The sequence below is a fragment of the Pseudopodoces humilis genome, chromosome 14 (genome assembly GCF_049639895.1).
Source record: "Pseudopodoces humilis isolate 2021_Gansu_Grassland_sample_001 chromosome 14, ASM4963989v1, whole genome shotgun sequence".
Taxonomy (NCBI): Eukaryota; Metazoa; Chordata; class Aves; order Passeriformes; family Paridae; genus Pseudopodoces; species Pseudopodoces humilis.
In genome coordinates, this window is record NC_142213.1 from 9,376,180 (window position 1) to 9,403,409 (window position 27,230).

The 27,230-nt window shown below is 39.3% G+C and overlaps 1 protein-coding gene across 1 annotated transcript in view; it reads right to left on the minus strand.

Annotated features, from left to right (window-relative positions):
• SLC6A2 (solute carrier family 6 member 2) overlaps positions 1-27,230 on the minus strand; it is a 58,858-nt gene that overhangs the window by 25,849 nt on the left and 5,779 nt on the right. Inside the window, exons 2-4 of the mRNA XM_014255490.2 lie at positions 11,791-11,922; positions 7,805-8,042; positions 99-237 (exon numbers count right to left, since the gene is read on the minus strand). Coding sequence (XP_014110965.1) covers positions 99-237; positions 7,805-8,042; positions 11,791-11,922 — 509 coding nt within the window. The remainder of the gene's footprint in view (positions 1-98; positions 238-7,804; positions 8,043-11,790; positions 11,923-27,230) is intronic.

Below are 27,230 nucleotides of genomic sequence, written 5' to 3' on the forward strand. Positions count from 1 at the left end.
GCCTCAAAATAAGTGATTTATTTTCTTGCTTTCTACAATTATGAGACTTAAAGTAGACAAAGAATGTAGTCAAGATAGAAGGACAATATTAGCTCTACCTTTCCTGAAGTCTTCACACCTTTCCACAGACTAAAGAAAAGAATGATTACCACCACCAAGAGGCAGAGGGAAAGTTGCCAGCGAGGCAAGCCAAGGTCGTGGATTCCACGGCTTTCGTGCAGGTGCAGAACTCCTCGCCTACACACCAGATATACAGAAACAAAGTCACAGGGGGAAAAGGCTTTTGCACTTCTCATGCTGTGGGCAGCAGGAATGGTGCTCCACCACAGCAGTAGAAGCTCTACTGCCATCACTGGCAGTCAGTGAAGGTGTTTTGTGAAGGCTCTGTTCTCTGCCAACTCCTTCAAATTAAGTCCAAATCATGTCTTAAGTAAAGTTTCTGAAAGCAATTCTCCCTTCATAAGTAGAGAGATGTTTGTCCAATTCTGCTAACAAAATTAACTCAGAATTCAAATGAGTCAAAAAGAAAGGAAAAACTGTTGGAAGTAAGATGACTAGATTTAGTGTTTTGCTTGCAGATTATTGAAAAAAGAATGAAAGTAGATGAGAAATACATGCAAAAATGAGAAGAGTGTTATGGGGGAAAGACTGAGAATAAACATTAACAGATGGAGCTGACAAAAGAACAGGCATCTATTTTATTATGCTGGACTAAATGCAAGAGAAACAAATAAATTGTTTAAGCTTTCTGATATTTTAGTCAGTGCTCTAGAAATATTTAATTAAAACAGCACCAAGAATCAAACTACATGCACTAGAAATCAGGGATTTGTGCAAAGGACCTTGGTTTATGCTAAGACTGCATTTCATGTAAGGGAGTGTAAATTACATTTGCAATGACTTTGGGATTGTAAATCTGGGTTCCAAGAGCCTGTCCACCTATCTGCAGGAGGGGCAGGAATGTGAAAGGCTCTCAATTTGAAGCTCCATTCAGACATTCTAGTTCCTCTCAAATGAAATTTCTTCTTTCTCTCCCTCCCTGTGCTCTCTGCTGGGAAGATTCTCCTAATCACCCAAGAACTTTGGCTCCAGTTCCTGCCTTATTTCCACACCGCGTTCAGCTAAAGGGAAATAGTTCCCCTCCACTGAAATCTGCAAACAGCAATTTGTTTGATAGTTTAGTTTTGACTCTGTTTAGTCTTTGTGCAGCACTTGGGTCCCCTTTAACTTGGCATCAGACCCTGAACAGCCAACAGGCAGCTTAGCTGCTTGGTACTCACACATAAACCTTACTGAAAACAAATTATTGAGGAGGCAGTGGGGCAGCTGCTCAGTGTGACCCAGTAAATGAAGGACCCAGTCACAGTTTTAATAACAGGAAATGCTGGGATCAATAAATCCTTCTCTGTGTCTTGGTTTTCCCATCTGAAAATAAGGGTTATTATAAATGTGTGCTTTGTCTCTACTCTGAGCAGTTCAGAACATTTTTGTTACAGAAGTAGTGAATATTTGCACATAAATAGGGAACCAAACCAGGAAAAAAGAAATGCCAAAGGTGACCTGAAAATTACTCTGTATAATTTTTCACTCCAACACATTTAAGCTATAGCCAGAAAACAGGATTTAAGAGTTTTAGGTATAGAATTCAATGGGATGTTATTGTCAGACTGTTGCTTTCTAGGGAGCTTTATGTATTATTCATCTCTGGACTGATTTATGTGATTGTCATTTAAAAATTTAGAAAATTTTGCATAAATAGATCAAGTTTAAGGTCTTGGAGTAGGCCTCATTTTTTCAATCCAAAATCAATCATAATTTTCATTTTCGGTCCAAATATGTTTACACAGCTCTATAGGCTCATTCTTTCTCTTTTTATTAGAGGCAAAAGTTACTTGCCTAAATTTCATGTGCTCAATAGAAGGGTGTCATTTATCTAAATTTTAGATGTGTTGCATCAGATTGATTCAGAATTCAAAAATGTCATCACTTGTCAGTAAATTAGTATGTTAACTAACAAATTTATTTGTTAGTTAACATATTAAGTACTTCTAGGAACATCTAAGTACTTATAAAAGTTAGCAGTCATATTTATGAGATCAAACCCAAATGGCTTGCATAAACTAAGAATCAGCAAAATGGATAAGGTATAAATAGACATAGTCCTGGTGTCCCAAGCTATATTCCCTATTCTGGTAGTTAGACTATGTTTTTATTATTTAAAACTTAATGCAAATTATAGATTGAAGATGCTAAAAGAACTGTCAGTGTATACAATGTGCAATCTATAGAAATTAAATTGCATACTCAATTTAGAAGGCACTTTGAAGCATGATAATTGTGCTCAATTAGAAAGCCCTTCTACATGCATCTTCTGTGTTAGATATTTGGACAACCACGGTTCAGTCATCATTGCTGCCAGGTTCCTTCAGAGCATGAAATGTGGTTTTCCTTTACTTGTGGAAGGTTAGCCTATCTGCACCAAGGTGACGTGGCTAGAGCCCTTTTTGCAGAGTTTGCCAGGCTCCAGGTATTTTCATTTCACAAATAGCACTAGTTATGTTAAGCTGTAGTTTTCATGGCAGTTTGTGTCCCTACAGCAGCATGAGGCAGAGCTTGTGGTACAAAACCTGTAGACCTGAGGTGGTTCCATGCAGGCTGGGCACCAGGGTCTCCTCAGTGTAACTCTGGGCTGGGAGCAGTGCAGGGAGAGCAGAGTGGCTCCACATGAAGGGCCACAGGGGTAGCCTGGCTCAGGCTCAGCTCTGCCATATGCAGGGCTGCTGTCTGAGCTGCTTGGGTGTCCCTGGATGCTCTGTAAAGAGCTCTGAGTAGGCACAGCTGCAATGCTGAAGGATCTCCTGGCTCTGGGACAGAGCTGTCTTACAGCCCAGAGCTCAGGAGAGCAGCTGAGCCATCTGAGGTGCAGTGCTTGTGCCCTGCGTGCCTCACCCCACCCTGGAGTGCTGGGCACAATCCAGGGGGATGCCAAGGGGATGCAGCAGCATCTGGGTTTCTCTCTAGATATTTCAGCTCCCTCTTGTGTTGGAGAATGGAGCTGTGTAATGGACTGCAAGATAGATTTTGGGAATTGCATAATTTACCAGTGGCACCCTGGATGGCATATAATAAGTTATTTGTACTTCATCGCAGAATATAATGAATTGAAAGGGACCCTCAAGGATCATTGAGTGCAACTGTTACATCTGCATAGGACATCTCTAGGAAATGTCCACATCTCCCATGCCTGAGAGCATTATCCAAACACTTCTTGAACTCTGTCAGGCTTGAGGTTATGACCAGCTCTTTGGGGAGCCAATGGCCAGCTACCCTCTGGGTGAACCTTTTCCTGATATTCAACATAAACCTGCCCTGACAGAACTTCAGGCCACTCTCTCAGGTCCTGTCACTGGTCACCAAAAAGAGATCAGTACCTGCCCCTCCTCTTTGCCTCGGGAGGAAGTTGTAGCTGCAATGAGGTCTCCTCTTTTCCAGGCTGAGCAGAGCAAGTGACCTCAGCTGTTCCTCATACAGCTTCCCCTCAAGGCCCTTCACCATCTTCATAGCCTTCCTTTAGATGCTCTATAACATCTTAATATCTTTCTTATATTGTGGTGCCCAAAACTACCCCCAGCAATCAAGGTGAGGCTGCCCCAGTGCAGAGCAGAGCAGGACAATCCCCTTCCATGCCCAGCTGGCCCCCTGATGGTGTGGTGCCCCCAGGACCTGGGTGTCCCTCCTGGCTGCCAGAGCCCTGCTGACCCATGCTCAGCTTGCCATCAACCAGGGCCCCCAGGTCCCTTTCCAGCACTGCTTCCACAGCATCCCATTCCCTGTCTGTCTGTACAGCCAGGGTTGCCCCTTTGCAGGTGAAATTTCTTTTTGAATCATGATAATACAGAGAATATTTATCTCAATGCACTGAAAACTTTATTTTCCCACTAACTTAGCAATTCTGACCTCCTTTAAAACTGTGCCCCACTTCATGACTCTCCAAAAATTTACTGTTTCAGAAGAGCTGAATGGAAAGACTGGATGTGATTAGCTGAACATGGGGCTCTCATTAGTTCTTGTTGCCTGATTCAGGTTTTATAAGCATTTATAGGCAGAATTGCTTATGCTGACTTTTGAAGTGGTTTCTCTTTTGGGAGACATTGCTTCACAACTGTTTTTGTTGTGAAATTGTTTCACATCTTTGGGGTCCACAGCACTGATCACTCCATTTGCTGTGATACTGAACTATGTGGACCCTTTGCCTGGGCTGGCATTTCCAGTGAAGACTTGTACCCTAAAGCACATACCTATTGCTCTATAAAAGTAACCTTTACTATATAGGGTGAGGGGTTTTTTTTCAGAATGTTTTTGGTTCACACACTTCTCATAAATTTCATAAACATGATGTTCATAAATATGACAAATGTTGACTGCAGTGACTGAATCTTGGTTTTATTCCTTGTTCTGAGGTAGGCTTTTGCAATTGCTCACAGCTGGGCAGACTTGTGAATTCTGTGAATTTCCTTTACTGAATCTGGCATGAAAATTTCCCTGTAAAATTTCTCATGCAGAAAGAATGGATTACAGCCCTGAGAAAAAGTACTGTCAGAGGGAAATAACTGTAGCCCAATGTTTGTTGACATTTTCAGTGTGTTTTCTTAAAAATTGCCAAGATTTGTTTCTACAACAGATTGTGATTTTTTGCAGGCACAGTACCTTGTGAGAAGAATAGTGCTTTTGTTCCTCCAAACTGGTATTTTTTTAATTGTCAGCATAAATGAAAGCAAGATGGTAACAGACTTTTCCCAGACACAAGAATGGAGTGAACAAATATAAAGTATGCCCGTATTCAGATAAAGTATTTAAATAGGAGAAATACAGTAGAGTAGATAGGGGAATTTTATTTGTGATGTACTTCTGTTCTTAAAAAAAAAAAGCTTTATATTGAATTATTTTAACATGTGTGGAAAGGATAGAAGGTTCTTTTCATTTTCTGTGTTTAATTCCAAACCATTGAAGAGGGAAGGAACTAAAGTAATGTGTGTCCCTAAAGAAATGTGGAGTTGACATTTTATTCCTAACTGGATTTCTTTTATGTCTGGCTATTACTTAGCAGAAAGGCACCAGTTGTTATTAGATTTTAGCTTGGTTTGCCAAGTTCACAGTGTACAAATACTTTACAGTTGATTTTAAGCATCTCTAATGAAGCATCATAGAGGTCCTGTTCCTTCCTGTTACAAGAATCTGTCCCCATGACATCAGTGGCGCCTCAGCCTCAATCAGGCCTCTACAGCTGAAACCAGACTTAATAAAATGACACTCTCTAGAAGGCCTCAGTGTAGAAGCACCTCAACCTTAGGTTCTGTGCAGCTCTTGAGGCTTGAAATCAAAAGCCAAATATATTCTTCAGGGTTCTCCTGTCACTGCCTTGGCCTGGAATTTGCAACTTGTAATGATTTCTTCCAAGTCTGAGGTTTAGCAGTTTCTCCCTGCTTTTCCTCCTGGCCAGATGCTGGACAGGTGACAGATTTGGCCTAGATTGCAAGTTTTTCCTTTTCTCACTCAATATAAGTAGTGACAACCAGCATATTTCTGCTGAATTTGAGGTACTTTGTAGTATTTGATGAACTGTCACATCACAGTTCTCCCACTTCCTCCTACAGTTTATTCCTGCGCTGCTGGAGATAGAGGCAGTCAGCTCTGGCAGCTACAGGGCTTTAGAAAATAATCAACTCTAAATTCATAGTCAGGCCAGCTTAGTGTGAAGGAATTATGTCCCAAAAAGAAGTGTCTGTGTCTTTTCAGAATAATCATACCATCTGTCTGCTTGAGACCTGTCTTGGACGAACCTCTTTTCAGTCACTCTCCAACTGCAACAGAAATGTTTGGTGTTTCTGGTCTCCCTGCTTCTCCCTCAGCCTACCCACCAGAGGCCAAAAGTTTGTGTGTGAGTGTTCTGATGTAACCACACAACCTAAAGAACCAAGTTTAAGCTGTATCACTTACCATTTCCTTTTGTGACTCTGGCACAAAATATGAAACTTTATAATCAAAAGATTCAACTCTCCTTGTTGCAAGAAAACCATGAGCATGAATTAGGTTATTTGATATAAGAAACAAACTGTTTTCTGATTTCATTTATTAGGTTGGGTCTGAATACACTAAGAATACAAGTTTGTACAAGTTTGGGTTGACACCTGAGCTGTACAGCTGGACCAGATGAGCTCATCCAAATACTGGATAAATTAATTTAATGCCCCTTGTGGTTCCCTGTTTTTACAGCTGGGAAAACAGATGTTATAGAGTGTTTTAGTTTAGTGGTTACCCTTCTCATTTTTGCAATGTAGTCTAGCCGCTAATAAGTACAGGGCCTAGTGACCTAATTACAGCCCCAAAGTTCAGGGATCAAAGCATAATGAAATGTCAAATTCCGTTTTCATTCTTACCTTCTGAACACTGCACCTTGAATCCACTTCATGATGAGAAAAGAATCATAATATTTCAAGTTACAGATAATCATTAATTGAGCTGTTCCCCAGATCAGTGTAACCAAATCAAAATATCATGAATTGATTCTACCACAACCTCACCCACTACAAAGTTAAAATCATTACCCAAGCATGATGTGATAGCAGAAGTTGCACAGAACCATTTTAAATAATAAAAAGACAAAGCAAGAATGTAGGGATTGCATTTTACTTTACTAAGACTTAAGCTTTTTCTTGTAAGAGCAGTAGATTTCACAGCTGTCATTATTTGCCATTTTAGTGAGCCCCTTTGAACTCAAGCCCCCATCTTGTTTTCAAAGCACTGAGTTTCGTTTACCCAAACCCCTGCCAGCAGTTTGTGTGTCACTACTGATCTTTCACTGTGCTGTCTTCAGAGAAGAAACAGTGGCTACAAATGTTAAAGAGCTATAAACAGAGACCCCAATATCCCTACTGGTTATTTATGGTAACAGGTTTTTTCCCTTTGTTTCTACAGGGTTGGACTAACTGCTTAGCATGTGTGTGCCCTGATATCCTTCTCTTCTCAACACAAAAATATTAATTAATTCATTATTCAGATTAATTCAACAGCTGACTCAATAGTATGATTCTCATCCCCTTTATTTCTTTCTCCTAACAAATCCTATTTTCCCCTCTAAGTCCATAATGAAAATATTTATACAGAGATTGGTATCTTTGTTTTATAGTTCAGTTGTTAATTTATGTACCTTTTGGGGTTTTATTCCAGCTGTTTGATTTGAGTGTACCTTTGCCTGTCTCAGCCAGTGTTGTAGAACACTCGTTTGCTTAGGCATTGGCAAAAACCTATCCTTCTATAACCAGGGTCTTTCCCCTCCTCAGTGTTTCATCTCACTTCATTGAACTGCTGAAGCAGTGGAACAAACAGAGTTCTGCTGTTGCTCTGAAATATTTTGTGAGTAGAGAAACATTCCAAATCTGTGAACAAATGGTTATTTTAAAGCCTTAAACTCAGCTCACTTTGACATGCTGTCACCTCTGTCAGAATGTTGGTGTGTTTCCTTGCCCTAGCAAAGCTGGTGCAAGCAAAAGTGGCACATAGAGATTTGTGTCTTGTCCAATTCCATTTTGCTCAGTAGAAAGCACTGCATTAGTACAGGAGAAACCAAAGATCACAGAGGCAAAAGTCTTAGTCACCTAGGAATAGAGACCAACATGACAGTTCCATTTTAACCTTAGTCTTCTGATGCTCATTCTAGACGCTAGATACAAACTATTTTACTTTCAAGGGAAACTCCCTTAGACATAGAATTTTGAATAAATAGCAAAGTCAGGTCAACACTTACTCATAAAATTCAGCTGCAGGAGTGAGCTTGTACTTCGAGTATTTAGTACCATTGCCAAGCACTGATGCATTGAAGAGTTTGGGATCTGTACAATTTGGGCTGTTCCAGCTATTGTGGCAGTTTGTCCAGGGGAGCTCAAATGTGAATGATGAAAATAGATAATACAGAGACCAAGCTATGATAACGTTGTAGTAGAAACCCACGTAAAGAGCTATGAGTATCACTGCATAGCCTACACCTAAAGACAAAGGAAAACTAGATTATACATTGCATTTGACATGCAACAGTATACACAAACACTGGAGTTAAACTCAACCATACATGATTACAAATTCATTTTAGGTCTTCACACCAATAAAAAGGAATTTTTTAAGTTTGCATACACATATGTGGACACAATGTACCTGACCTCTAAACAAAAAATTACAGAAATGGTTCTGGAAAATGACTGGCTTTTATCAAATCCAGTTGTTTGTCAGAAAAAGAAATTAGGCGGTGCAATGTCAAAATTTGTCCTTGTACAACTCCATTGCTGATTTGCTTCCAATGCAGAAGATTACAAGCCCATGTTAGGAGTGAAACTCACTTCATCTTCATGACGTCAGGGACCTTGGCAACTTCTCTTGGAAAAGTAAAGCTCGACACTTAAATGAAGTTTCCCTATGCCTCATATTCCCACCCTGAGCTAGTTTGGAACAGACACTGATCCCTCTCCTGTTTCTTTCCCATTACTACTCTCTAGAGTGGCTATCATCAGCATGTAACTGGCTCCAAATCATGCATGAAACAGTCTGTGCTCAGTGTTCCACTGAGGTCTCCAGGTGGGTTTCGGGCATGCCAGTAAAATGTGGTGAATATCAGGTTGTTGCTAAACTGAGTATGACATTCAACCCTTTTTACTATCTCTCCAGGATTACAGAATTCAGAGTGTAAGCATTCTCTCTTGACTTTGAATGTTTGCTTTGTATTTTTCCATATCATGAAGTGTGGCTGGAGGGTCTTTTTAGCAAGAGCGCCCCAGAAAGTGCACTCATGAAAAGTGCACTCATTTCTCCTCATGAAAGTGGACATCTTCCAACAGTTTGGGAGGAAGCTTTGATACTAATGTTGGAGTCCAATAAAAGTTGGTTGATAGAATTGTTCAGGAATCTTTCTTTGCCTTGACTTCAATCATTTTTTCTTTACTGTGTGCAGCTTTGTTCTCTGAATCCTCCCTCAAAGTGGTATGTAGTGCATATTAAAGGTAGGGACTACAGCGATTTTATGAAAGTCATCACTGTCACAATGGGTACTGTCACAGCAACTCAGTGCTAACCTTTACTTCTAGTTTTATTCAGTTTAATTTTTTGCATTGGAGGCCTAGCAGTTGGAGATTATTAGGTTTTCTTATTTCTTTATAAAGAAAGGAAGTAGCAAACACTGTGAGCATTAATCCTGGTTTAAAATTTGCATAAGGAACAGAAACTGACCCTGGAGGAGTTGGTGGTTCAAAGACTGCTGCATGTACAAAAGTTACTCTTTGCTCTGCAGGAGGCTTTTAATCCATAAACCAGCTTGCTCATCCCTAACAATGGGGAAATAATTGTGAAAGTAAAGATGAAACATTATCTTCAAATCCTTGGTGCTTAAATGAACCTAGCACTTGAACACTCAAACTCCAGTGATACACCATGATCAATGGAAAGGAGAGGAGGGAGGAATCCCCCAAAAGAATAATTCCTAAGTATTCAAGGTGAATGCTAGAACACTAAGTATGGATAATTTATGAAATACTATAATTAGATTATTGTTGTTTACAAAAGTGTTCCGAAAATTCCTTCAATCCAGGAGGACAATGAGATATGTTTAATATCAAGATTAAAAAATACTGGATCAAATGTGTTTTAAATAGCTCTTCTCTGTGATCCTAAGAATGTTCAGGAATTTGCTCTTATGTTTCTAGGTTTTCTTAAAAATATTGCTGCACCACCCACAGTCTAAAATAGACCCTAAAAAAAAAAGCAGAGATGAAAACAGACTATGTTACAAAGGTTACAGGGTATATTTATAATTGCATATGTTGTGATAGCAACTCATTAAAAGTAGAGTGCTTGGAGTTCATAGCAATAATATTCATAGCTAAAATTAGAACTATAGTGCTGTTCATTTGGAGAAGCTGTTATAAATTTGTGTAGACTGTGTACTTTTCCTTTGAGTGAGAGATTTGAGTTGTCCCAGAAACAACTCCAAAGCATTAGCAGTAAAATGTGTTTGCATGTTATCAGAGATTTTAGTCAAAACTTTAAAAGTACTGAGTTTATACCAAGGTGCAAATATGTCTCAATGCTTATTACTTTCTGAGAATCAAATAACTTATACTATTCTATATTCTTGTAATAAGAAACCTTAAAAATCAACAGTAATGTATGTTTAGTCCACCTTGAAAATGTCAGCTTAAAAACACAGCTGGAATGTCAACAAGAATATACATGAAATAAGTTCTGTTTTCCTTTCTCATAATCTTTTCAATCCTGAAGTCAACACAGAATACCTCTGAGCACAGTGGTATTTGGCTCAAATGCTTTGAGATCCTGAAGGTCTAATTTTTGCATTTAGGTTTTCAAAATCCTCATTGTCATCCAAAGGTATATAAATAATACCAACAGGAATTTTTATTGAGCAAGGGTATTCAGGTTCCTGGGTGCTGGGATAAATTTTGTCTCCCATGATGGGGGTTACAGAAAGGCTAGGTAAATCTATATGAATTAACTTAAAAATTTTGAGGCATATTATTTTATTAGCTTGCTTACTTATTTTTTGTTATATTGCTGATTTTGTGAGTTTTGGGTTTGACTGGTAAGAAAAACTCCCTTCACTTTCCTTATTGTGTGGCACTAGACTGCTTGAAGAGGAAAGCTGTATTTTGAGAAAGAAGACTAACATTTACTCAGTGTAACCTATATCCAAGCAGCGGATCCATCAAGTTTGGATTGCTATTGTTAAGCTCCTCAGCTTTTGCCAGTCCCAAGATGAACATGATCTGAATTTTAAGATTCTAAGGTCAGCTGAGCTTTCCTGGTTTAATTTCATATGTCTCTGTGTTGAAAAGGCTTTTGCATAATATTTTAGATACAGTCTGGTATACACACAAAGGAACATACATATTTTGCTGGCAAGCAATGCTAAAAATAGTTCTTGAGGTTCCTTAACAAATACTTGCTTAATGTACAGTACACATTTGGCTTCTTTCACACACGGATCATTTCCTGATCAAAGCCAAACAGCCTGAAGCACCGAACCCATTTTTTCATTGCAGAGTGATGCAGTGCACAAACAACACTCCATAGCCTTTTATTCAGTGATGCTAGAGAGTTAATCCTAGTGGAAAACACTCAATAGTAATAATGTTCACATTTTAATAAGTGTTTTTCATTGTTAAATCTGAAGGATGCTTTACAAAGACTATCAGAATCATTGCTCCCACTTCACAGGCAGGAAAATTGAGGTGCAGAGACACCACAGAAAACACTCCTGTGATGTTACAAGTCTACTGGCCTAACCTACAGTCCTCACAACTCCATTTTAGTGTTGTAGGCACTGTGCTGGTTTCTGCAGAGAAAGCTCCATGCCCTGAATGGGGTAATGGTTACCTTAGTCAATAGGGAAGACAGGGCTGAACTAACGGGGATGGGATTTGGTATTTCCAATGTCTGGATTGGCAAACCCCTCTCTCCACCTCGAGATACCCAGTTCCTCCCACTCCCCAGCACACAGGGGAAAGGGAGGGCAGGGCTGAAATGCTCCTGCTCATTGTCCTCTGCTACAGAATGAAGATGATTTCTGTGGCTTTTCTCATGTTGTGCTTCACCTTTGATAACATAAAGACTTCTGACTTCAAGGGTTGGGGAAAAGTCACCAAATACCACGTTGTCTGTGAGAGATCTTTACATTTGGATCACATGTGTGGCACTCTCAGGTGCTGTTCAAGGGTGCAGAGGAACACTTACCTTTGAAAACTGGACAGATTTTCCACACAGTGGCAGCTCCTTCTCGGTTATACTGTCCCAGTGCTAATTCCATATAGAACAGGGGCATTCCAGCAATGATTAAGAAGAGGATGTAGGGAATAAGAAAAGCACCTGAAAAGACAGTAAAGAGACATTGTAGTCTTTGTATTGGTTGCATTTTTCTGTCTCTGTTGCTTACTTTTACCAGCTAAAGACTGGTAAAAAAAACAGTTTTGGGAAATAGAAAGGAAATATTAGGAGGGAAGAACCCATGTATTCTCATCCCTTTTCTGTATTTTTTAAAGCCCCCAGAGTCAGAATCCCTGAAAAAAAGCTATAGGCCTTAAATCCCATTTCCCCTTAATGCTTCCCCTCTGCTTTTTGACTTTAAAGAGAAAAATAGCTGAAAACATTTGCATAGCTGAAAGGGACAAAGGGACTATGAAGAATTTTGTCAAGTTATTTTTTTTTAGTGTAGTATTTTCAGAAGGGAGCACGGAACCAGCAACAAGCAAGAAGAGAACCAGCAAGAAGAGAAAAAAGTGAAATCCTGTAAGTGCATCTTAAACCATTGAGTGAAGCATCTGCAGGAACCTCTTGGCTTGAAAACTAATTAGTACCAGTTAATTATATAGAATTTGGGCTTCCATGACATATTTTGGATTTTGCTATAATAAATTCCCTTATTCTTATGAAATGGGTTAGACAACACACCCCTTTTTCCAACCTAGTGATGCCCATGGCCATACTGTGGAGGACGTGGAGGTTCCTGCTAGGCCCCAGTGCAGTGTCTTGGTATTGCAGCAGGACAGTGCTGGGGCTGCTGGCACCTTCCTGGAACACTTCACAAGGCTGAGCAGTCTCCTGTGACTTTGTACTGTCACTGAGAAGCTGACACTTCGGAAAAATCCTGGTGTGGCAGCTACTATAGCGTAATGAGTATTGCCAGCTGAAATACAAAAGGATCACCTAATGTAGAAGCTACCTGAAAATTTCTTAGCTATTTTTTATATGATTCAAGTCACAGAGAGATTACCCCAGTGCATGGCTACATGTGATAATATGAAGCAATTATAACTGGTGTCATGTTTAATAACTGTGGGCTCTGACAGTTCTCTGCTTTGTGGTACATGCAAAGGGTAGCTTTTATTATATTGTGCATCTTGCTTGGTCAAGAAGAGTTCAATTAATATTAAACTTGCCTGTATTAAAAACATTATTGGATTGCTTTAATAACTAGAGAGCTGACAGAGTAATTACATACACTGAATAACTGACTAATGTCCTTAGGAGTTACCTATGAAAAAGAAAGTAGATTGTGAATATCATGGCTCAATTTCTCAGCAAAAGGAAAAACAACAGTAGCTTGACTATTTCTCCTAATATCAAGTAGTACAAACTTTTGCAAACCTTTAAAATCTGTTGTGCTGGTTTAGTAATTTGAAAACTTCCTTTGCAAAGGAATTAAGTTTGTATTACTCCTAAATTTATGCACTTACAGGAGATAAAAAAGCTGAAAGCATGACTGTAGCTTTTTGAAACATGCCAGTAAGCAGAATGAATTACATGTTTGAAAGTATGTTTGAGACTATTGTTATGCTTCTAAAAGTCTGAATAGTTGTTTCTTTACCTTTTGAGCTTGCTTTTCACAGATATTACTGGTGTAAGCTGCCTTGCATGACTGCTCAGAAAGGGAATTTTGACTATATACTGGAGAATAGAATGGAAAAACAAACTCTGCTCTCTTAGTCATACCTCCAATCTACTTCTAAAAGTAACGTGCTGTAACATAATGGTAAGGACAATGTATTCAGCATTCAGTCATAAGTTTAGTCATTTGAAAGTTGAAACCTTGCAATGAAACAGAGACAAGGTATATCAACAGAAAGAAAAAATAGCTTCATCCTTTGAGAATGCATATTGAAAATTGAAATATATTGGTTGTATCACTCTGGGGGCAAGAATCTTCTTCATGATGGAATGTAATGTAAATGCACCTTGCATTTGCATAAGCTACTACAATATCAGCGTACAAAAACAGTGGTACATGTTTTGGTAAGATCTTAGTGTTGTTTATAATCTGTTTTCTATGATTGCCATGTTGAACTGGTGTATGTTTGAATACTGTACAGAAAAAAAAAATTTATTCAACAGATACTTAATACCCTGCGGTTCTGAGGTCTGTTCAATGTTGAAACATACTCAGCCAAATCAGTCTGGAATACTGGATATTGCTTTCGCTACATCTAGTTTCTGGAAAAATTATTTTACATGGTTTTACTGTCAGATTTCCTGCAGGTGAGCTTTTGAAGTGCCATACTTGTCTTGCTTTGATCATATTACAGCGTGCAGAGCTGACTCACAAACCTGGCTTGTATTTGGGAGGTATGGGGTTTACAGGGAGTGATGTTTGATTGATGTCATGAGACTGTGGAAACTTGATGCCTATTCAGGGAAATTTGTATTTGAGAAGATTAACCCTGGAGATGGGTAGTGGACATACGTATTAAATGCTAGTTTAAAATACGCAGTTTTTAAGTATGACTAATACTAAGATGAACTGTGAAGTGTACTCTACTTAGGCATACTTGCTTAAGTGTCATCTGTTTGGCTGCGAGTCATTCCAGGCTTTAGTTAAAGGAGGTTTCTTTCTTTTTTTTCTTCCCCCGCCCTGCCCCCGCAAGGGATTAATAAGGTGTGGTGTAATTTTCATCAAAGAGCAGTTACACAGTATGGCAGGGTTTCATAGCTGGGTTACTTTTCAGGTGCTAAGTGATTGAAGTATTTTGAAATTGAGATAAATACCAAAGTAAGGGTGCTTAGTCATATTAGTTTGACTTAATGTTTTGGAGTCTTCTGGAAACTTCTTGTTTAGCAGCTTCTGGTTTGGTAAAAAATAACAAAAAGTCAGGTACTTTTGTAAGTATCTTTGTATTTGCTCTTATTTTCCTCGCCAATATCCAGAATCAATTTTCATGGTGTCTTCTCAACCCTTCCTGGGATCAAGGGCCCTTCGAAGAAAAATAAATGATGGTCAAAACATCATTCAAATTTCCACATGAAATAGATATAGAATAGAATGGTCTGCAAATGCTTGCAAGCAGCCTGTGTGTGAGAGCTGACCAGTGTCACTCTGGGCTTGCACAGGGGCTCTGTTACGGCTGTTTAGGAGCAGTGTGCCATCAACAAGAGGTGTTGTTTGGAAAGCTTCCTACAGCCCTGTTTGTGTGAACATCAATCCACTGGTGTGAATTGAAGCATCAGCCCAGACTTCTCCTCAGGAGCACTTGCTGTTGGTGCCTACCCTGTCCAGGAGGCCAGGGTGTGTCAGGGAGGGTGTCAAGCTGTGTCGCTCCTGCCCGTGCCACTGGCCGCAGAAACTGCAGCGCTTTATTTGCATGAATCCAGAGTCACATTTGGATAGGCCAGACAGCTGAACTCTTAGGAAGCAGAGCTTGGCTAACACTTCAGACAAGCTTGCCAAGATCTACCTACCTCAGCGAGCTGAGGGAACGCGATCTGTGCGATCACAGCTTTGGCAGTAACACACTGATAGCACTCGAGGGGATTCCACTCCCCCACGGTGTGAGCACACAGCTGCATCCCACAAGGCAACACTAGTTTCAGAAATCCCTGATGGTTCCTAATTTCCCTCTACAGCTAAAAAGCTGAAGTCATTAACATCTGTAATACAGCTCTGGTACATGAGCCATACTTGATTCTCTACTGAGTCACATGCAGCTCAAAAGCCACAGGTTGGCCTCAGGCTGTTGTGAACTGCTACATCCTGACAGATTTCACGAGATCCATACATGTCCCTTTAAGGTACTGGTGCAAATATGGGGTTAAGACAGTCTTATGTCTTATGCAAAACTAGGTTAGGTCAAACCCTCAGCTTCTGCAAGAACCATCTATGTGAAACTTCCAGTGGAAACTTACACAGGATTTTTTAAAAAAACTATTAAATTTAATTAATGAAGGACAAAATACAAGACAGACTTTGCATTCCTGTGTTCAGTGCCAAAACCGCTTCTTAATTTTGGTATACCACACAGAGTGTTTCCTCTCATTGTCAGCATTCCCAGCATCCTAAGGGGTGGGAAGCAAAAGCTCTAAATATTCTTCTTAGTCCTGCAAGGAGGTGTCAACTCACTTTTAAATCCCAGAAAGAAAGAAGCATTAATTTACTAATGGCTGAAAAAAGGTAATTTAAATAGCTATGGGTTTCCTAAAAGGATTTTTGATGCTCATACAAGAAGTAAGCCAGGACAGGGGTAGTTGAAACAATTTTGAACTCTTGGTGCTTGTTAGCCTTCTGCATTTGTTACCATGGTTATTTCTGGCCAAAATGTTATACTGGCAGGGGTGTCTGCTAAAACAACAAACTTTGAGCAAATATTGCAATATATTTTCCAGTAGGGGTGTTTCCAGTATTTGTACAGGAAAAGTCTAAAAGCAGAGATCTCCCAGTTGGTGAACTGAAATACAAGCTAATATCTCTATTGACATTGATCAACAAAACAACATTTTGGTTTTTTTTTCCATTCAGAACAAATAGTATTCCAAACAATATAAACTAACAGCTGATAGAACGCAGTACATCTGCTTGGACAACAAGGAGAATGGGTGGAAACTGATCTGCGCAGACTTGTGAATGAAAAATGAAGTCACTGATGCAGAGTTCTTGAAATCTAGATCACCATGGGTAGAAAACTAAGTAATTGGAGGGGCAGGTGTTTCTAGTACATGGGTGTTACCTGGCTCTTCAGCAGACAGGCCACCAAGCTTGCACAGCCTGCAAGAGCACCTCTGAAGGAGGGGAGCTGGAGCCTGCTGCTGACAACAGGGATGAAGGAATGAAACACAAAGACCTTACTGACCTGAGACTAAAAGCAATGAGGGTCAACAAAGAGAAGTCAGAGCTACAAAGAAGCATGATGGAACCTCAGGTCAAAGACAAGATGATGATGATAACAGCAGCTACATAATGATGTTGACAGCAGCTAGCAAGAGATTCTAGCTGTAAAAACATTTTTCTGCAAAACAGATCGCATGACTTACTATAAAAATTTCAGCAGCACTTTACACGTGTAAAATTCTCCAAGTATACAATAAAATCTTCCAAGTATGCAACCTTTTTTAATGGTATTTCTGAATCATAAAACCAGTGGATCTATACCATAGTGAGTGGTGTGTTTCTCTTGAAGCCTTTACGTTTAGATACTCCCTGTAACAAACCATTGCTAGATTTGAACTTATTTATATTACTACTCTCAATTTTGGCTCAGAGCCTTCAGTTTTTTCAGAATTGCAATTTTAACAGCATTCCTTTCACTCAAAAGAAAGTGAAAAGTTTCCAGAAATGGTTCAGTGCCATTGGCTGAGGCCAACTGAAGCCTGCATTTTTTGTCTTGAGTTGTTAACCAGCTACTGCCTTAAAATCACTTGAAGTAACTTGAAGTGCAGTGTATTTATAAGCTGGTCACTGATTAGTAACAGAAAGGGTTACGAAGGCCCTCCCCACGCAAATCCAATCATCCTTTTGCCTTTGTTACAAGAGTCATGAGCTAAAGAAACCCATTAGTAGCTATTTTGAACAAATTAATGAGAGTTAAATATATCCAGCCACTCAGAGCAGCATGATTCATTCATAAATAACAGCCAAGTCATTGGCCAAGGTCCTATTTACATAAATTAATGAAACGATCACATTTATGACAATGTGTGGTTTAAAGATAATTGCAGGCACATACAAGAACAGGACTCTGGCCTGTGTTGTTTGGTAGGAAATTAAAGAATAAATGAAGAGATGTGCTGGGTATGAGACAATGTAAATCAGGTTGATCCAAGGTGGACAGTGTGGCAGTGGGAGCTCTGGAGGGGCTTCCTGCTGCTGACCTTCACAACACTCACTGTGGCTGGCATAGGAAAGGAACAATTCCCACCATTTGCCATGAGTGTGACCATAGAAAATCCAAAGATCTGCTTTATGGGTTGCAGTGAGAGCTTTTAACACTGTGTCTCTTTAGCAGAGGTACTATTGGACTTGGATCTTTTGTTTCTAGATCAATGCAATAATGTGAGTTTTATCTGTAGTTTGATAAGTGAACACCTGGAGTTTATAACAACAACATGAAAGCCTAGCTACTAGCATTCCCACCCAAATCCACTGTCTTGGTTTTGTGCCTTTTTTAATTACCTGGCTGGCTTAAACAAGCAATGAGACAGTAAGTGATCTGGACTGTGGAGCAAGCTTGTAGATTGTTCTGTTTTTTATGCCATCCCTATTGATAAAGCTCAATAGCACAGGGGCTGTAGGAGTGGTAGTATCCTTTCCTGGACAGGTAACACCATTGGGAACAAACCAGTGAACTTTATAGTTCAGAAACTCTTCAGAAGGCCCTAGTCAGGGGAGACATGTAGTACTGGGCTACTGGGTCAACATGCAGATGCCTCCCTGGAGAACACTGCTGCTTCACAACAGACATGACTGTTGTGGACATGACTGGAAGCTTAAGAGATATTAAATTGAGAGGGAAAGATACTATTCTAGTGTTTAATTAATAGGAATGTTCTATTCATGTTTTTTCTCCAACCTTGCAATCATTAGGGATGACATGAGGATATATTCACCTGCAATTGCATATCAACAAAACCACCCAGGTAAGGTGTAGGCTGTACTTCAGATATACAAGAGCAAGGCGCCTGTCAAAATGCACCCTGATTTATTGGTGGCAGAACATCCATGACTAAAAATATTTTTTTAATGAAGATAACAGAAAGTATTTTCTATTAGCTTGTGGATCAAGATAAGCAGGTTTTCCTAGATCCCAGCACTAGATCCATAACGGCATAACATCATGTGACAAGTTTTCCTTGAACTGTTAAGGACTGAAAAGATATTTTCTGTGATATGCAGAACATCATCATGTACACAAAAGGAAATACTACTTCATCAGCTTAGCCATCTCTTAAATGTAGGGAGAGTTGGTGCCAGGGAGATTTTGGCAAGTACAGTACTACTTTGGTTCAGATATAGACTGTTAGTCATACTTTTCTCATCTTCTTGGAGAATTTGTATGTTCATTTGTGTTGGGTTTTCTTCAGTCAGCTGTAAACTAAAGTGGATGTTTTCAAAGTTCATGGATTAATCTGACTTTGATGCCGGAATGGCTTGTGAGATGTTTTGATCTAACTTGCTGTCTAGCATAGACTAGAGTTTCAGACAGAAAAACCTACAAACCTGATTGCAAGCTACTAGACAGATCCTTTGCTATCTGGTTGTTTTGTTTTGGAGGTTTTTTTGGTGTTGTTTTGTTTTGGAGATTTTTTTGTTTGTTTTGTTTGTGTTTTAGTTTTGAATCAAGTGCTTCATCTTTTTGGGTTTTTTTTATAATCTATATAGACTGAGTGAACTAATTAATTACAGTGCAATAGTGATACCTGCTTTTCTGTCTGGAATTGTCACCCTACAGGTATTTCTTGGTGTAGCATATTCCTGCATTGGCAGGTTGAAGAGCTGTGTAGGCACTTTTGGTACTTACATTAAGTTAGGAGACCTCCTTTCTGAGCTGTGCTTTTAACTCATCAGGAGTACCAAGTTTATATCCCTGAAATGTTTTTCCACCTTAATAAAAAAGAACCTGGAATGAGTCCTCTGGAGTTGAGCCCATCATTTAGGCAGTATTGGTCCTTGCTTTCTGCCCTCTCTGCCACTCTCAGGACTGCCCCTGTGGGAGCTGCTCGCTGTCCTTGTGCATTGCACCACTGTACACGAGGAGATTCCCCTCCCAGCCATGCACTGCCCTGGCAGAGCTGATCAGAGCCACAGCAGCAGCTACACAGCGAGGCAAGGTGTGTGAAATGTGCTTTGTGCTCTGCATGTAGCAGGGCAATTCCCGGTTCTCAGCAAACTGGGATGGAGGGTGTTGCTCTTAAAGACTGCTTTTCTTTTGCACGTTGTCAAAATGAAAACCAGCCTGCAGCCTCCAAGTTAAGCACCCTCTGGGGAGGATGCAGTACCCATTTTAGGCAGCATGAGATTCATAACTGTGACAGGGTAAAACAAAGTGCCCAAGACATCTTAAATCAGCTCCAGACAAGTGCCAAGCAGCTTTCAAGAGGATTAATGTACAAACCAATAGGAGGTAAATGCCTTGAAATTCTGCTAAAGAAGAATCAAGCACAACAATCTGTGGTACTCTTAAAAACTTGCCCTACACTGTTTATTGATTAATCAAATCTTAAGTTGTAGCTTCAATTTTTGGAGTCAAAGACTAAAGCAAAACATTCCTTTTCCTTCCAGTCTTTATTAGATATTTATTTTTCTTAGTGTAATACTTCCTGCATTATTTTAACCTTTACAAAATTTTGCCTAAGAGAATCCCCTAAATTCTTCCTTTCAGTAAAAGGGTTATTTCTATTACAGAAGTGTGAGATAGTCAATGTTCCTAGCTATAAGAATTCTAGTAAATCTTACCTTTACTCTCAGTAATGAAGCCTTCCTTCTGATACCACTAAAGGAAGCAGAGTAACTGATATTTTTCTGGTATTTCTTAGACATGCTTTCTAAAGCATGTATGAAGTACAGATATCAGACATATTTGAAATTAATAATATGTTATCTAGCCATAAAGAATATTTTCTTATAGAAGGCAAATGCTGCATAATTTTAATTTATTTGTAAATTTTAACAGCTGTGTATGGTGCTATTAACAATGATACTGGCAAATTCCAAAATTTCACAAAAACTGTCACTGTTCTTCACAGAAAACTTTTCCTTTTGAGAAAAAAAATTATTTGGCACAGGGTAGTGCTGGTAATATTCTGTGTGCCAGCCATTAGGTGGGGTCTCTGAGAATTTGGGCATTGTGAACACAAAGTGAAACTTCTCAGTACCGTCCCTCCTGCAGCAGGAGGACTGTAAGAACTCTTATTGACATCAGTTTGCTTGAAAGGCTAGACTTAGTCTTATTTAGACCACTATGAAATCACAACAGCGCTGCACAAATCTACCTGTACTGGCTAGAAACACCCTTCTTTCATTTTCCATCCTCCAACTACCCAGCTTCTTCTGCAGGAATTAATAAGATAAAAGTTTTTTCTTTAAGTTTGCAGCTTGGGTCTTATGTTTGTTCTTAGTGGACTGTTTTCCTAATAGGCTTCAAGCACTGTAATTCTCCCCTCAGTCTAAGTTGTCCAGTACATGCTTTGTCACTGCCATTCAGCACAGGGCCTCCTAGCTTGAAATGCCATGGAAGAATGTAAAAATTACCCCAGGGCCCATCATAGCTCCCTGCCAAGATGAAGCAGAGGCATATTAATAGTTTGAAGCAAAATCCTTGTTTCATCACAATGCAAACTTTTGCTTGGGCAGACTGCAGAGCAGTATTGTTCACGGATTACTCAGACCTTATGGTAAATCAGTGTGGCTGAAACTGGTGTTTTCAGCTTGTCACACAGCAGGTTGTTGGTTTTTTAAAAATTTCTAAAGAGCTTTAAACGCATAATACATCATGACTGTAAAATGGTATTTAGAAAGAAAAATATAGGTGACCTTGAAGATCTCAAAATCTCCTTATTTAGGGTCACAGTGATTTTGTCACCAGCTTCTGCATGAGTCAATGGAGGATTAACTGGCTGTTTAGGAAGAGCCTGATAACTGGTTTCTGCCTCTTTCTTTTAGGGTAGAGTCAAGAGAGTAACTTATGCCAGAAAGTAGCTATATTCTTATATAGCCACCAATTTCAAAAGCTCAAAAACCATGAAGTAGGCCCCAGAATATTTTAAAATGTATGTTCTACTACAGTCCTTTTACTTTCCTGCTTGTAGTTTTGAATTTACTTTGTATTTTCCCACCTTTTCTTTTCAGCCTTGAAAGGTAGAAAGAGATCCTTGCCTAAGCATTTGTCCCTATGAAACTGTGAGAGTAAAAGGCACTTCTTAAAATAGTACTTTTTTTTATTGCTTGAGCCTGGCATAGGAGAATGCTGAGGTCATATCTAACTCTCACAGAGTAAATCTAGTTTGTGTAATAATCACCATCATCTATGTAATCTTGACAGTTTGCTTTTCAGGTAAAGTTCTGAGCTATTGTACTGAGTGAAGATCAGTTATGTCTCAGTGGAAGTTTTCTGTATCAGTTTAGTCTGAATAGTTTTTTCTTACTTTACTCTGTTTTTCTTTTCACATAGTTCTTAATCTGGAAATTCTGTCTACTTCAGAGTCCTTAAGAGAGAGACGTCTGTTATTTGGGTTTAAATCCTGGCTCTGGTGACGTCAATGGAAAAAAATCACCCATTGACTTCAGCTGGGTCAGGATTTCTCCCATGTGGTTTACGAATCTATTGATTTTAACTAAGGCTGTAGAGCCATACACATATGAGAAACAAACTGCAGAAAAGAAGCAAATGATCAAACTCTTCCCCAAAACAAAGTCCTGGACTGTCTTTTATCTCACCAACACCTGTCTCAAAATCTCATTTACACATCTGGATTTCTTTTCTTAAAGGAGACAAAGCACTGCACAGCACAAACTATTGCTTAGTTTTGTGATAAACTGTAGAATTAAGATGCCTGTGTACAGCTCTAATCTCCCCTCAGTTTGAGGGCGTGAGCTTGGGAGCTTTCTTCAAGCATCAGTCTTACTGCACGTCAGCAGATACAGCCTTGCATGCTGGTGAAGAGTCATGTACCAAACATCTTTCTGAGAGTGGCTTCTAAGCTGTGAACTTGATGTTTTGGTAACATTTGGCCTTGAACTTTTTAAAATCATAATAAGTCCAATATACTTAATTGTGAAATTACTGTGTTGTGAAATAATGATTTCTCTGCCAAGAAGGAAAGATGCTGAGACCTCCTGAAATGTGGGTTACATTAACATTGAAGAAGAAAAAAGAAATATTTCAACTGTAGAATGTATCCTATGAAAGTCTGTGTGAAGCCGTTTTTTTTTTTGCTTTTTTTTTTCCCAAAGGCAAATCTTTTGAGGGCATTTGGAGCACCTTCTAAATTTAGGATTTGAGAAATTGTTTCCTCCTGTACCAGTCCTTGTGGGGAAGAGACACTATCTCTGTTTTATTGCTGCTTTAAAAAAGGTGTGTTCAGGGTTAACCTCTTGTTATCAATGGATTGTGTCCTTGCTGTCATTGTGGCCAGGCTGACAATGAGGTCCTACACGTGAATTAGGCATGGCTAAAAGCTGCCACTCCTATAATATCCTAATAAATATAATAAAGTGGGAAATCCAAGAATGGTCTGCTTGGGAACGATCTTTGTTATTACTGGGCAAGTCTGTATTTAAAAGTAATGAGCCACCATGACCTTCTTTTTTCCTATAAATATTGTGACATTAATTATCAGGTTGGGATCTCCCAAGACCTGTGAGGATCTACTGCTCCACCTTGTGGTCTGAAAAACGCTTCCCGTTATTCTACTCTGTACAGAGTGCTCTGCCAGAAAAAGTCCAGCCTCTTCCCCTTTTTTATTTATCTGGAATTTGACTGGAATCAGTATCATACTTTCCCTAGAGATAAGGATCTTAAGGGCAAGTAACGTGCTGTCACCTTTGGCATGCTTCAGGATAGACATTGCAAGAGGTCTTTCATTACAGAAGAGAAAAATAGAAATTAAAATATCAGTTAAAAGAAGAGTGCTGTCCACACATACCCACATAGCTCAGGAGATGCAGAATAAATTAAAAATAGCTGGCAAAAACCAAGATGCACAATACTCAGCTGCTTTTTCAGTACATACACTGGGCCCAAGGAAACAGTGATCTGGATGGTCAATGAGGCAATTGCTGAGGGTTCATCCTTCCATGCTGCTGTTGGGCCAGAAATCAGCTCATTCCCACACTCCTGCAGTCTTCAGTAAAAATGAATGCTGTCCAATTGCCCAGCCAAAATCCTTCCCCTCCATCAATGCCACAAAAGCTAGTTCTCAGGCTAGGAAGAGTGATGTAGCAAGACATGACACCCAGTGCTTGGAAATCATGCAATAACTTTCTCCAGCTCAGAAATACAGACTGCAAAGGAGTAATATTCTTCTGCTGTTGAAATCACAATTCCTGTGTACTTCAGTGGGGTGGGATCAAACTGCTCTTCTGATGTAGGGTTTGTTCTAGGGAAACAGTTTATAGCAAAGCAATACAAGAAAGACTTTCTGTCTGTGTGGTTTAACACCACCAGTCTGGGAGGGTTGGATCCTATTTTTGACACCTAGCACATATTCTTGGACAATTATGATAGCCAAACGGATAGCAATCAGTTAATACCTACATTAAGAAGAGCTTCTGTAATCACTTGTGCTTTTGGAAGTGAGTGGTTGTGTTCATAAAGCTTTAAGGAGTAGGAGCACTGGAAAAATTACCATCTTCTATAAAAAGACTTATTGTATAATAAGGGCACCTTGTCTTACTACATACCAGCAATCAGAAAGCTCGTCATAAAAAAAACATTTATGGACTGGCAACAGACAACTGTCTGCCCAGTCCTGCCTGAATTTGGCTTAGTAATATGTTATCACAGAATTCTGTTCACTGGAAGGTTGGTAGTGTGCTGTAGATGAGTGTAGAGAAGGACGTGGCTTACACAGCCAGACCTCCCTGCAGACAGTTTCTGCTTCCGAATGGTAGACCCTGGTTCCCAAAGTGCTGCTCTGTGCTGTCACCTTTGTCATGCTTCAGGAAAGATTGCAAAACTTGTTTGAATAGAGAATAGGGGAAAGGAGAAAGAAGAGTGAAAATAAAACAAAGGATAGTTTTGATAAGTAGTTTAGAGGTTCTTTCCCATGGTTTTCTTGAAGAATATGTCACAAGGCAAGGCAATTAACTGTTTTCCTTCCATGGCTCTCACCTCTTTTTCCCTTCTTTATGGATTAAAGGTTTCAAAAGCTCTGTGGCTAAAATTAAGTATGTTGAATCTGTACAGAAGTGAAGATGCTGAATTACACTACAGTTACCCAGAATTTCCATGAGAACAGGAATTATTCAGCAGTACTGGGGATCTAGGCACTTTCAGTGGTGATTTGAAGGACTCAGATATCCATCTTTAGGAAATCAAGTGTTGAATGTGAATAAAGCCTTGCATTGGAACTTATTCTGATTTGGCACCAGTATATAAGATCTGCACAATTAGGATGAAATTTTCCATTAAAGGTTCAAGACTTAGTATGTAGGTAGGGAGAAGGAAAGCAGATGATTAAGGAGCTGCAGTTGGAGGAGGCAATTACAGCTTGGCAAGACCTGGGTAATGGACTGCTAACATGAATCCTTTGTCTCCAAAAGCCTTGAGGAAGGAAAACTCAAGGTTTATAACCAGTATGACATTCCTGGATTTACATACTCTTCATTGAAAATGGATTGGGACAGTGGATTTGTCCTTAAATACAATTTATTTTAACTTTAATAATTATAATGATGATAATAATAGGAAAAACAATAATAATTTTTTTTTCTTGTTGTGACATTTCAAGTCAAGAAGTTGAGAGTCAGTTGCAAGATTCCAGGGGGGTTGAACAATCCTTAAGGTCCCTTCCAACCCAAATAATTTTATGATTCTATATGTACAAAGAAAATGGAAAGTACTAAGAGTGAGGTAGTAGTGAAAGACCCAGAACTGTTTCACAAGGACACATCATTTAAATTTGTGTCTTGACTTCTAAATTACAATGCTTTAGTATAACTGGAAATTTGAATTATTTGGTTATGGTTTACTATTTTGTAATAACATTGAGAGCAGTTAAGTACAACAGTGTCTAATAACTACAGGTAATAACTGCAATGTGTGTAAATGCAGGGCAGACTGATATCAGAGAACCATAATACAGTTCTTAAATATTTAATCAATTGGTTAAACTGGGACAAAGGCTTCACAGCTGGGAGTTGCTGATGTGCTTACCATCAGACATAGCAAAAATGAAGACATGGGCTATTTGATGTGCCTTCTCAGAAGTGCTCAAAATTCTTTAAACCATTCATTTCCATTTTAATACACAGCAAGAGGTTCAGTAATTTATGGACTGATTTTAATCCATCATTCCCCTCACATCATTAATGATGTTCCTCCTGATCTTACGTGTAAGTAGATGTATTAACATTCTCTCTCATACTGGTCTAAGCATGGCAAAGAAGTATCTGTCTGGAAATAATACCTTTAGACTGCTGGAGCTGTATTCACATATTCACCAAACTGACAGACAGGTTTGTGATATTTTGCCTAAAAATGAAAGTGAGATTCTGCCCCCAAACCATGTAGACCATATCTCACTCCCTTTAGAGATATTGTGGTTTCTTCAGTAAAGAAGGGCTGTTGGCTGCTACACTCCTAACCTGGCCTTTCCATTTTCACTTACACCCAGAGCTTATGATGTGAGTGATAAAGCAGACACATGAAACTCACCTGCCTGCTGTTTCAGCTTGAATGAATATCCAAACCCTGCACCCCATTTCAAACTGTAAGGAAGTCCTGCATTTGTTTCAGTAGGAGTTAATATGACCTTTGAAGGCTCCCTAATGTGACTTGCAGAATTTACTTGTGCAGAAAAGGTTTACTAGGGATATTTCAGTACTTCTTCCTTGGCAGAACTGAGAAGGGTGTACAGGAATGAAGAGGGCTTGAGGGTGGGGCAGGGGATGGGAAGACCGTAAGCAGAGATTTTAAATTTTCAAAAACAGAACTAAGTTTAGTTCTTGAAGACTTTTCTGCCTCTTAGTTTAGAATAAAGTACTTCAAGTGATAATCAAAATGTGCATCCAAAATGTGTTTGGAAAATGCATCTTTGCTTTTGTCAGCTGGTCCACACCTGCTCTTCTATTGTCAGTAAAGCTGGAAAATTAGTTTTGGTAATTGATTTGAGCTCCCTTTAGATCAGTTCTCAATGCTTGCCCTGCATCAGCCACAGAATGGTCCTTTTTAGGTGTGAAATCAAGCTAAATATTATGGATCTCATCTAGAATCTTTTTATGCTGGTATATCTCTAGACCTTTGTAAATTTGTCAAGCTAAGCATTGCTAGAATTCAGGGACAAATAACATCTCTGCACGGGCAGGTATTTAGCTGAGAATCTATATAGTGTGCCACTTATACACTATTTCATGATATCATACCTCAGAGTCAGAAACAAGTTTACAATTGAAAGATTTGCATGAGAGATTCAGTTCTTCCCTCTCAGCTATTCTTAATACTCCATATGTAGTAGGTGTATGATGCAGTAGCTTATAACCCTGCAGAAATTCCTGTTCTGAAGATTTATTTTGTGGAGCCACCAAGACATGTAGAGCAGAACAGGGAATTTCAGAGAAGCATCTGGCATGTGAGCTCCAGTGCTGAGGAGCCTGGGTGAATCCATTCCCTACATGCACCCGGTGATTAGTGGCTGATCAAGGAAGGGAAAGAAAATAGATGGTATGGGAAAGGGAAGAGAGCATCTGTGAGCAGGAC